The sequence below is a fragment of the Salvelinus alpinus genome, chromosome 5 (assembly GCF_045679555.1).
Source record: "Salvelinus alpinus chromosome 5, SLU_Salpinus.1, whole genome shotgun sequence".
Classification (NCBI taxonomy): Eukaryota; Metazoa; Chordata; class Actinopteri; order Salmoniformes; family Salmonidae; genus Salvelinus; species Salvelinus alpinus.
In genome coordinates this window covers 18,990,341-19,003,001 of record NC_092090.1, presented here as the reverse complement: position 1 = coordinate 19,003,001, position 12,661 = coordinate 18,990,341, and the positions used below count along the sequence as shown (strand labels likewise).

At 43.8% G+C, this 12,661-nt stretch overlaps 1 protein-coding gene across 2 annotated transcripts in view; it reads right to left on the bottom strand.

Moving 5' to 3' along the window:
- The window catches only part of adamts17 (ADAM metallopeptidase with thrombospondin type 1 motif, 17), a 218,506-nt gene that overhangs the window by 82,371 nt on the left and 123,474 nt on the right, over window positions 1-12,661 (bottom strand). For both annotated transcript variants that reach the window (XM_071400845.1, XM_071400846.1), the window contains exon 8: window positions 5,074-5,179. In XM_071400845.1, the coding sequence (XP_071256946.1) occupies window positions 5,074-5,179 (106 nt within the window). The remainder of the gene's footprint in view (window positions 1-5,073; window positions 5,180-12,661) is intronic.

The window sequence follows — 12,661 nt, the reverse complement described above, 5'->3', positions numbered from 1 at the left end:
ACATAGGTGTTCCTTTTGTCCAGGTGAGAAAGGGCAGTGTGGAGTGCGATTGAGATTGCGTCATCTGTGGATCTGTTGGGGCGGTATGCGAATTGGAGTGAGTCTAGGGTGTCCGGGAGGATGCTGTTGATGTGAGCCATGACCAGCCTTGCAAAGCACTTCATGGCTACTGACGTGAGTGCCATGGGGCGGTAATCATTTAGGTAGGTTACCTTCGCTTCCTTGGGCACAGGGACTATGGCGGTCTGCTTGAAACATATAGGTGTTACAGACTCGATCAGGGCGAGGTTGAAAATGTCAGTGAAGCATGCATGCTTTGATTCCACGTCCTAGTAATCCGTCTGTCCCAGCGGCTTTGTGAATGTTGACCTGTTTAAAGATTTTGTTCACGTCGGCTACCAAGAGCGTTATCACACAGTCATCCAGAACAGCTGGTGCTCTCGTGCATGCGTCAGTGTTGCTTGCCTCGAAGCGAGCATAAAAGCCATTTAGCTCGTCTGGTAGGCTCGCGTCACTAGGCGGCTCGCGTCTGGGTTTCCCTTTGTAGTCCGTAATAGTTTTCAAGCTCTGCCACATCCGACGAGCATCAGAGCCGGTGTAGTAGGATTCAATCTTAATCCTGTATTGACGCTTTGCTTGTTTGATGGTTCGTCTGAGGGCATAGCGGGATATCTTATAAGCGTCCGGATTAGTCTCCCGCTCCTTGGAAGCTGATGCGGATGTTGCCTGTAATCCGTGGCTTCTGGTTGGGATATGTACGTACAGTCACTGTGGGAACGACGTCATCGATGCACTTATTGATGAAGCCTATGACCGAGGTGGTGTATTCCTCAATGCCATTGGATGAATCCCAGAACATATTCCAGTCTGCGCTAGCAAAACAGTCCTGTAGTATAGCATCTGCGTCATCTGACCACTTCCGTATTGAGCGAGTCACTGGTACTTCCTGCTTTAGTTATTGCTTGTAAGCAGGGGAGAGCTTTGTATGCATCTCTGTGTGTGGAGTAAAGGTGGTCTAGGATTCTTTCCCCCCTGGTTGCACATGTGACATGCTGGTAAAAATTTGGTAAAACTGATTTAAGTTTGCCTGCATTATAGTCCCCGGCCACTAGGAGCGCCACTTCTGGGTGAGCATTTTCTTCTTTGCTTATGGCCTTATAGAGTTGGTTGAGAACGGTCTTAGTGCCAGCTTGTTTTGTGGTGGTAAATAGACGGCTACGAATAATACAGATTAGAACTCTCTTGGTAGATAATGTGGTTTGCAGCTTATCATAAGGTACTCTACCTCAGGCGAGCGATACCTCGAGACTTCTTTAATATTATACATCGCGCACCAGCTGTTATTGACATAAAGACACACACCCCCACCCCTCGTCCTACCAGAGGTAGCGTCTCTGTTCTGCCGGTGCATGGAAAATCCCACCAGCTCTATGTTGCCCGTATCTTTATTCAACCACGTCTCGGTGAAACATAAGATGTTTCAGTTTTTAATGTCCCGTTGGTAGGATAATCTTAATAGTAGGTCATCAATTGTATTTTCCAATGACTGCACGTTAGCAAGAAGAATGGAAGGCATTGGGAGTTTACTCGCTCGCGTCCCCTTTTCCGGCGTCTTTTCTTCACGCAAAAGGCGTGGATCTGGGCCAGTTCCAGTGAAGGCAGGATATCCTTCTCGTCGGACTCGTTAAAGGAAAAAGTTTCTTCCAGTCCGAGGTGAGTAATCGCTTTTCTGATGTCCAGAAGTTATTTTCGGTCATAAGAGACAGTAGCAGCAACATTATGTACAAAATAAGGTAAAAAATAAGTTACACAAAACGCAAAAAAAAAAAAAAAAATAGCACAATTGGTTGACCCAGGAGTGAACTGTATAAAGTCTTGGAGATTAAAAAGCGAAGTGTTTATTGGTCAAAGGTTTTATAGGTGCACTATGCAGAAATCCTCCGCCATTTCCTGGTTGCTAAAATTCTCAAGTGGGTATAGTGTAGAGAATCCTTGTACCATCTAAACCGCTGTGAAATAAATATTTCCATTACCAAAAAGATTGTATTTTCACCTGTTTGAAGCTGGTGTACGAAACCTAAAGTAAAAGACGCAAAAATGAAACTTAAAAAACGGGAACCATAGAAATAGCACACATAGAACATATGTACCGCTTCTTAGACTTCTTAGACTAAAAAGCATTTTCAATTGAAATTATCCAATGAGTTTTCTTTTTAGTCCAGCTAGGCCTCATCTTTGTCCAGGAATCCACCCCAAAGTGATACAGACAAACAACAAATTGAACCAGTTCTTCAAGGGCTGTGGATTGGACATTGATTTCCACTAGGAGTGATAAGTGCTTGATAAGAACGCACCTCATCCACCGACTCACTTACATGAAGAGGAGTAACAGAGACGAGCAAATCAATATCCACTGGCTCTGTGAGGATGCGACCATCTGGAAGAGCTACTGTGTAACAGTGAATACAAAGCAACGACATAGTAAAAGGAAGGTGAGTACACAGTACACACTTAAACCCAGTAAAAGTATAGATTTCATGGCTAATTCGATGAGGATCTAGCATAATGGTTGGAGATTAATTTCTCATGTTAGATCTGTCTTTATTAAACAATGTATTCATAATGAATCACATGTGAAAGGTTTGAAAGCAAAACAACCGTGACCAACATAAATCATCATGTTTCCTGTTTCTCACCCTTGTTTTACTGTTTCCTTGAATGTTGAGAATTTATATTATTATTAATATATTCTCTTCCTACCTTCCTTAAAGTGGTAGTTCAGTATTTTACAACTTATTGTTTTATGTTTTTTGTAGCCATTTCCTGCAGTTTATGACCAAATCGCCTCTTGTGGCCACATGGGTGGAATGTTATTAATATTTTTTATAATTTCATTATTCATAAATATTTATTTTTTTAAAGTATAAAATCCGGTGTTTCCATATGAAACGGTTTTGTTATATTTCAGTCGTCTGTGATGTATATAAAGTGTAACATTGGGATGCAAACTCAAAATGTTATATATTTCAACTCTATATCTGACATGGTACAGGTGTCTTCTTTGTTTAATCCATAACCATGTGTGTGAGGTGTATACTTGTGTTTCAAAGACTACCCAGAAACACTCTGTGTGACCCTGATTTAGCCCATTTACATTTACATTTAAGTCATTTAGCAGACGCTCTTATCCAGAGCGACTTACAAATTGGAAAGTTCATACATATTCATCCTGGTCCCCCCGTGGGGAATGAACCCACAACCCTGGCGTTGCAAGCGCCATGCTCTACCAACTGAGCCACACGGGACCACACGAGCCCACTGCAGTATTAAATGACCAAAATCATTAGCTGAAGTTTGTTGACTAAGTGCATGGTCACTGAAGACCAGACTGGATTGGAAACAGCAGTGCTGTATAATAAGACATCATATAGTAGTTTGGATCAGATTACCAGGTAGAAAGGAAGGAAAGATGCAACACTGAAGAATTAGAACAATGTCAAGGACAGGAACATGATAGCAGCACACACACACACACACACACACACACACACACACACACACACACACACACACACACACACACACACACACACACACACACACACACACACACACACACACACACACACACACACACACACACACACACACACACACACACACACACACACTGCCATCATGCCAACCTGAGCTTACAATATTTTATGTGAAAATACAGAGTGGGGCACTTAAACCCAATTCTCTCTAATTAATGTGTTTCACACACTCTGGACAATGGAGCCTTGTCAAGGTACAGTGTATTTGCGTGTATGTGTGTGTGTGAGTGTTTTGTGCACATGCATGACTGTAGTTGTGTGTGAGAGTGTGTGTGTACCCTGTGTGGTACTTGTTCCTTAACTGCACCCCCGGTACGTGCACCAGTTGGGCGTGCTTCAGGCCAGCTCGTTACCTCTCTTCGCCTCTCTTGTGTGTGTCTGTGTGTGTGTGTGTGAATGTCTTGTGCATCTCTGTGTCTGTATTTGTATAATGCTTACATGTGTGTGTGTGTATGTGCATGCAGGCATGTGTGTGTGTCTCCTGTTTGTGCATGCGGCTTGGGTGTGTGTATGTGTTTATTTGGGCACCAGTGGGGCGTGCTCCATGCCAGTTCATTACCTCTCTCAGACATTAAACCTGGGGTCCTTGCACCCTCAGCATGGCTGCACAGATATACTGCCTGATGAAAAGTGTGATAAATCCTTCTGGGCCTGGCAAAGCCACAAAGCTGTTGCTAACGTTAATATACTCTGGCATTTTGGTGTTGGCTCCCTGTCACCGCTCTATCAATGAGGGCTTTATTCGAGTAATACACACACTCACGCTCACACGCACACACACACACATACTGTGCTATCCTGTCTTGAGGGAAGAAATGATGACGCTGAACTCAAGTCTGTGTGGCTAGAGAAGAAGGAACAATGCAACTGATTATACCAGAGAAAGACTGCATCCCAAATGGGCTCATAGGGCTCTGGTCAACGTTAATGCACTATATAGGGAATGGGGTGCCATTTGGGAGGCAGTCAAAGACTGAAGTGCCTGGGAACAGAACCTTACAGTACTGCCTATAATGGCTACTGTCAAAAACTATGTAATTACACTTTCACTTAGGAAAGAAATCCACAATAATGATGATAATAGTGGTTCATTCACATGGAATTATCTATTTATGAAACTCTAAAACTGCTCTCGTATTTTTTATCTTAACTATGGATACAGAGAGATATAAAGAGTTGTGCCCATGGATAAATTATACCTCAAACTGTGAAGTTATCCAGTACAAAAACACTTAAAAAGAGGCTGAAACTTTCTGCAAATCAAGACGGAGTCTGAAGAAACGATGCCTTCCATTGTTAAACTGAGGAGGGTGAAGTTGCCCCTAGATGCTGATCTTGGGTCAGTTTGGCATTTCCCCCACTAATGGTTATTGTTAAGGTTGGGGGAGGGGATCCTAGATCTCTACCTAGGAAAAACTTGACCATTCACTGCTTTTGCTCAGGATAGACAAGTGCTCCTTTAGACAGACAGACGTACTTGTGTCCCAGCTCGTGGGCTATGGTGAAGGCCAGGTTGAGTCCGTTGTCCTCGGCCAGAACACACTTCCTCTTGGAGCTGCACGCCCCTCCCAGATAGGCAATACCTAACGGAGGAGAGAGAGTGAATAGAGTGAGACTGGGTGAGACTAGGACCAATGTTCCCTCCCCGGGACTGCTGCGCAGAATAAATATCAGCCAGCGCAGAGAATCACGACATTGAACTTAACTCAACTTTCTAGTTTCCCCGTTAGTTAACACTATCAACGTTTCCCTTTACTGTGGGAATTGTGATCGATTGAAAGCAATATTAGCCACTTTCAATGCAACATACCGAAACAAAACTAACTATGCAAAATATTTTGTTGTAGGCAGAATGCATTGGAGTAGGATTCTATTACACTGACAGGCACGACTTAGGCCTGTACTCTACACAGACTGGTGTGCCATAACCAATCAGAGCTGCAGTAGGACCTATATGCAAATAGACTATTGCCATATATGAATCTGTGCCTCTCACTTTGAACTGGACTGTGTTGACAGCATGAGCAGTGGTGAGTAGATGAGTTTGTTTTGAGATCAAAGCGAGAGCTACATGTAGCAACGAGTGCACATTTGTACATGTGTTCATATCCTTTGCTAGTTTGTGAGTTCTTACCCCAGTTATAGATCATTTGTAGTCAGCAATGGGAGAGTGATTACTTCTTACAAGAGCACAAAATGTGTGCATTTCTAGACATCTTTATAAAGGGACAGTGTTGTATTTTGATACAGGCTTGAAAAAGCTAAGTATCCAATAGGCAGGGGGTAGCATAATTTGTCTGATTCTCTGTTATAATGGCATGGGAATAATGATGAATTTAATGTTTTATTTTGTAAAGTGGTTTCTTGCAACACAAAAACATTTTCAGTCACCACCTTGTCTGAAGGACAAGTGGATAAACAGGCTAATGTCAATCCCTACATGTTTTTTTCAAGCGTTTCATGGAATGCAGGCCTACATTGAACACCACACATTGGATGCCACATTGGATGCTACGGCTGAACAATAGAACAGCTATTTCCATGTTAAAATGTTATGGAATGCATTTTCTCCATTGTTTTTGATGTCAGGCCATTCTGGTAGGACTACATTATGATCAAATAGCCACAGTAGCCTACTTGACCACTGTTAAAATGAACTTAAAGCGGTTACCGCCTCAGTGTTCACAGTAGACGCTCGCCGGAAATTGCACAGAATTTTGACAACGTTTAAGTTTGCGCTCAGCAGACCTGAGATTTGCTCAGTGACTAAAAAAGGAAAGACAGTAATCACTACTCTGACGTGACTGGATCTGAGTTAATACAGTAATCACTGGTCTGACGTGACTGGATCTGAGTTAATACAGTAATCACTGGTCTGACGTGACTGGATCTGAGTTAATACAGTAATCACTGGTCTGACGTGACTGGATCTGAGTTAATACAGTAATCACTGGTCTGACGTGACTGGATCTGAGTTAATACAGTAATCACTGGTCTGACGTGACTGGATCTGAGTTAATACAGTAATCACTGGTCTGACGTGACTGGATCTGAGATAATACAGTAATCACTGGTCTGACGTGACTGGATCTGAGTTAATACAGTAATCACTGGTCTGACGTGACTGGATCTGAGTTAATACAGTAATCACTGGTCTGACGTGACTGGATCTGAGTTAATACAGTAATCACTGGTCTGACGTGACTGGATCTGAGTTAATACAGTAATCACTGGTCTGACGTGACTGGATCTGAGTTAATACAGTAATCACTGGTCTGACACGACTGGATCTGAGTTAATACAGTAATCACTGGTCTGACACGACTGGATCTGAGTTAATACAGTAATCACTGGTCTGACGTGACTGGATCTGAGTTAATACAGTAATCACTGGTCTGACGTGACTGGATCTGAGTTAATACAGTAATCACTGGTCTGACATGACTGGATCTGAGTTAATACAGTAATCACTGGTCTGACACGACTGGATCTGAGTTAATACAGTAATCACTGGTCTGACGTGACTGGATCTGAGTTAATACAGTAATCACTGGTCTGACGTGACTGGATCTGAGTTAATACAGTAATCACTGGTCTGACACGACTGGATCTGAGTTAATACAGTAATCACTGGTCTGACACGACTGGATCTGAGTTAATACAGTAATCACTGGTCTGACGTGACTGGATCTGAGTTAATACAGTAATCACTGGTCTGACACGACTGGATCTGAGTTAATACAGTAATTACTGGTCTGACACAACTGGATCTGAGTTAATACAGTAATCACTGGTCTGACACAACTGGATCTGAGATAATACAGTAATCACTGGTCTGACGTGACTGGATCTGAGTTAATACAGTAATCACTGGTCTGACACGACTGGATCTGAGTTAATACAGTAATCACTGGTCTGACGTGACTGGATCTGAGTTAATACAGTAATCACTGGTCTGACACGACTGGATCTGAGTTAATACAGTAATCACTGGTCTGACGTGACTGGATCTGAGTTAATACAGTAATCACTGGTCTGACGTGACTGGATCTGAGTTAATACAGTAATCACTGGTCTGACGTGACTGGATCTGAGTTAATACAGTAATCACTGGTCTGACGTGACTGGATCTGGATCAACACAGTAATTAGACCAGAGTGAAACCAGAATGTGGAGACCGCTGTGGAGACCATACTCACTTGTAAAAGACTCATGCCATAAACACAGATTTATTTCCCTCCCTCCTGTCCTATTTCTCTTTCTTTCAACCAGATGTTTCTCTCTCTCTCGCACTCTTTCTCTCCCGCTCTTTCTCTCTCTCTCTTTCTCATACCTGGGACATTTGTAATACTGACCCAATTTATCACAGCCTCTCTGAAGCAGTATTTTAGCCAACCATTCTCAAATGCAGTTGCCTGTCATTTTACACGCATGACCATGCAAAAACACACCCATGCATGCACAAATGCACACTAACATATGTACGTACACACGCACGCACATGTATACACACGCACACACATGTATACACATAACGCACTCACAGAGGAGTGCATACACACAAACACACACACATGCACACAGAGGCACAGAAACACAAAACAATTGTTGTTAGCTAGAAAGTATTCTTCGGTCCTGAAAAATGACTGGAAATGCATTCGACTTACTCAAACGGGCCAAACATATTGCTTTGCTCACTGTGCTGTTGTTCCATTCTTGACTGCAGTTAGACAGATCATTGAGGGGTATGTGCTGGAGTGTTAGCAATCCTGGGATAGTATCATTTAGGAGTATGTGCTGGAGTGTTAGCAGTCCTGGGATAGTATCATTGAGGGGTATGTGCTGGAGTGTTAGCAGTCCTGGGATAGTATCATTTAGGAGTATGTGCTGGAGTGTTAGCAGTCCTGGGGTAGTATAGGAGTATGTGCTGGATTGTTTGCAGTCCTGGGATAGTATCATTTAGGAGTATGTGCTGGAGTGTTAGCAGCCCTGGGATAGTATCATTTAGGAGTATGTGCTGGAGTGTTAGCAGTCCTGGGATAGTATCATTTAGGAGTATGTGCTGGAGTGTTAGCAGTCCTGGGATAGTATCATTTAGGAGTATGTGCTGGAGTGTTAGCAGTCCTGGGATAGTATCATTTAGGAGTATGTGCTGGAGTGTTAGCAGTCCTGGGGTAGTATAGGAGTATGTGCTGGATTGTTTGCAGTCCTGGGATAGTATCATTTAGGAGTATGTGCTGGAGTGTTAGCAGCCCTGGTATAGTATCATTTAGGAGTATGTGCTGGATTGTTTGCAGTCCTGGGATAGTATCATTTAGGAGTATGTGCTGGAGTGTTAGCAGCCCTGGGATAGTATCATTTAGGAGTATGTGCTGGAGTGTTAGCAGTCCTGGGGTAGTATAGGAGTATGTGCTGGATTGTTTGCAGTCCTGGGATAGTATCATTTAGGAGTATGTGCTGGAGTGTTAGCAGCCCTGGGATAGTATCATTTAGGAGTATGTGCTGGAGTGTTAGCAGTCCTGGGATAGTATCATTTAGGAGTATGTGCTGGAGTGTTAGCAGTCCTGGGATAGTATCATTTAGGAGTATGTGCTGGAGTGTTAGCAGTCCTGGGATAGTATCATTTAGGAGTATGTGCTGGAGTGTTCGCAGTCCTGGGATAGTATAATTTAGGAGTATGTGCTGGAGTGTTAGCAGTCCTGGGGTAGTATAGGAGTATGTGCTGGATTGTTTGCAGTCCTGGGATAGTATCATTTAGGAGTATGTGCTGGAGTGTTAGCAGCCCTGGTATAGTATCATTTAGGAGTATGTGCTGGAGTGTTAGCAGTCCTGGGATAGTATCATTTAGGAGTATGTGCTGGAGTGTTAGCAGTCCTGGGATAGTATCATTTAGGAGTATGTGCTGGAGTGTTCGCAGTCCTGGGATAGTATAATTTAGGAGTATGTGCTGGAGTGTTAGCAGTCCTGGGGTAGTATAGGAGTATGTGCTGGATTGTTTGCAGTCCTGGGATAGTATCATTTAGGAGTATGTGCTGGAGTGTTAGCAGCCCTGGTATAGTATCATTTAGGAGTATGTGCTGGAGTGTTAGCAGTCCTGGGGTAGTATAGGAGTATGTGCTGGATTGTTTGCAGTCCTGGGATAGTATCACTTAGGAGAATGTGCTGGAGTGTTAGCAGCCCTGGTATAGTATCATTTAGGAGTATGTGCTGGATTGTTTGCAGTCCTGGGATAGTATCATTTAGGAGAATGTGCTGGATTGTTTGCAGTCCTGGGATAGTATCATTGAGGGGTATGTGCTGGAGTGTTAGCAGTCCTGGGATAGTATCATTTAGGAGTATGTGCTGGATTGTTTGCAGTCCTGGGATAGTATCATTTAGGAGTATGTGCTGGATTGTTTGCAGTCCTGGGATAGTATCATTTAGGAGTATGTGCTGGATTGTTTGCAGTCCTGGGACAGTATCATTTAGGAGTATGTGCTGGAGTGTTAGCAGTCCTGAGATAGTATCATTGAGGGGTATGTGCTGGAGTGTTAGCAGTCCTGGGATAGTATCATTGAGGGGTATGTGCTGGAGTGTTAGCAGTCCTGAGATAGTATCATTTAGGAGTATGTGCTGGGGTGTTAGCAGTCCTGAGATAGTATCATTGAGGGGTATGTGCTGGAGTGTTAGCAGCCCTGGTATAGTATCATTTAGGAGTATGTGCTGGGGTGTTAGCAGTCCTGAGATAGTATCATTGAGGGGTATGTGCTGGAGTGTTAGCAGCCCTGGTATAGTATCATTTAGGAGTATGTGCTGGGGTGTTAGCAGTCCTGAGATAGTATCATTTAGGAGTATGTGCTGGAGTGTTAGCAGTCCTGGGATAGTATCATTTAGGAGTATGTGCTGGAGTGTTAGCAGTCCTGGGATAGTATCATTTAGGAGTATGTGCTGGAGTGTTAGCAGTCCTGGGATAGTATCATTTAGGAGTATGTGCTGGAGTGTTAGCAGTCCTGAGATAGTATGGTCAACATAAAACCTCTTACATCAACAGTACACTTATTATGCATATTTAAGGCCCGTTATGTCACCACGTGTAATACATATTATGTAATGTAAACAGAAATTCTTTATGTAATAGAAATGCTTGTGCTAAGTGCTTGCGGCTGGTCTAGTGGGTAACGCCGCCTGCAGCACATACAGTATATAACCCCAGCATGGGTATGAATCCTGTTCTAGTGGGTAACGCCGCCTTCAGCACATACAGTATATAACCCCAGCATGGGTATGAATCCTGTTCTAGTGGGTAACGCCGCCTGCAGCACATACAGTATATAACCTCAGCATGGGTATGAATCCTGTTCTAGTGGGTAACGCCGCCTTCAGCACATACAGTATATAACCTCAGCATGGGTATGAATCCTGTTCTAGTGGGTAACGCCGCCTGCAGCACATATATAACCCCAGCATGGGTATGAATCCTGTTCTAGTGGGTAACGCCGCCTGCAGCACATACAGTATATAACCCCAGCATGGGTATGAATCCTGTTCTAGTGGGTAACGCCGCCTGCAGCACATATATAACCCCAGCATGGGTATGAATCCTGTTCTAGTGGGTAACGCCGCCTTCAGCACATACAGTATATAACCCCAGCATGGGTATGAATCCTGTTCTAGTGGGTAATGCCGCCTGCAGCACATATATAACCTCAGCATGGGTATGAATCCTGTTCTAGTGGGTAACGCCGCCTTCAGCACATACAGTATATAACCTCAGCATGGGTATGAATCCTGGTCTAGTGAGTAACACCGCCTGGAGCACATATATAACCCCAGCATAGGTATGAATCCTGGTCTAGTGGGTAACACCGCCTGGAGCACATATACAGTGGGGAGAACAAGTATTTGATACACTGCCGATTTTGCAGGTTTTCCTACTTACAAAGCATGTAGAGGTCTGTCCTTTTTATCATAGGTACACTTCAACTGTGAGAGACGGAATCTAAAACAAAAATCCAGAAAATCACATTGTATGATTTTTAAGTAATTAATTTGCATTTTATTGCATGACATAAGTATTTGATCACCTACCAACCAGTAAGAATTCCGACTCTCACAGACCTGTTAGTTTTTCTTTAAGAAGCCCTCCTGTTCTCCACTCATTACCTGTATTAACTGCACCTGTTTGAACTCGTTACCTGTATAAAAGACACCTGTCCACACACTCAATCAAACAGACTCCAACCTCTCCACAATGGCCAAGACCAGAGAGCTGTGTAAGGACATCAGGGATAAATTGTAGACCTGTACAAGGCTGGGATGGGCTACAGGACAATAGCCAAGCAGCTTGGTGAGAAGGCAACAACTGTTGGCACAATTATTAGAAAATGGAAGAAGTTCAAGATGACGGTCAATCACCCTCGGTCTGGGGCTCCATGCAAGATCTCACCTCGTGGGGCATCAATGATCATGAGGAATGTGAGGGATCAGCCCAGAACTACACGGCAGGACCTGGTCAATGACCTGAAGAGAGCTGGGACCACAGTCTCAAAGAAAACCATTAGTAACACACTACGCCGTCATGGATTAAAATCCTGCAGCGCACGCAAGGTCCCCCTGCTCAAGCCAGCGCATGTCCAGGCCCGTCTGAAGTTTGCCAATGACCATCTGGATGATCCAGAGGAGGAATGGGAGAAGGTCATGTGGTCTGATGAGACAAAAATAGAGCTTTTTGGTCTAAACTCCACTCGCCGTGTTTGGAGGAATAGAAGGATGAGTACAACCCCAAGAACACCATCCCAACCGTGAAGCATGGAGGTGGAAACATCATTCTTTGGGGATGCTTTTCTGCAAAGGGGACAGGACGACTGCACCGTATTGAGGGGAGGATGGATGGGGCCATGTATCGCGAGATCTTGACCAACAACCTCCTTCCCTCAGTAAAAGCATTGAAGATGGGTCGTGGCTGGGTCTTCCAGCATGACAACGACCCGAAACACACAGCCAGGGCAACTAAGGAGTGGCTCCGTAAGAAGCATCTCAAGGTCCTGGAGTGGCCTAGCCAGTCTCCAGACCTGAACCCAATAGAA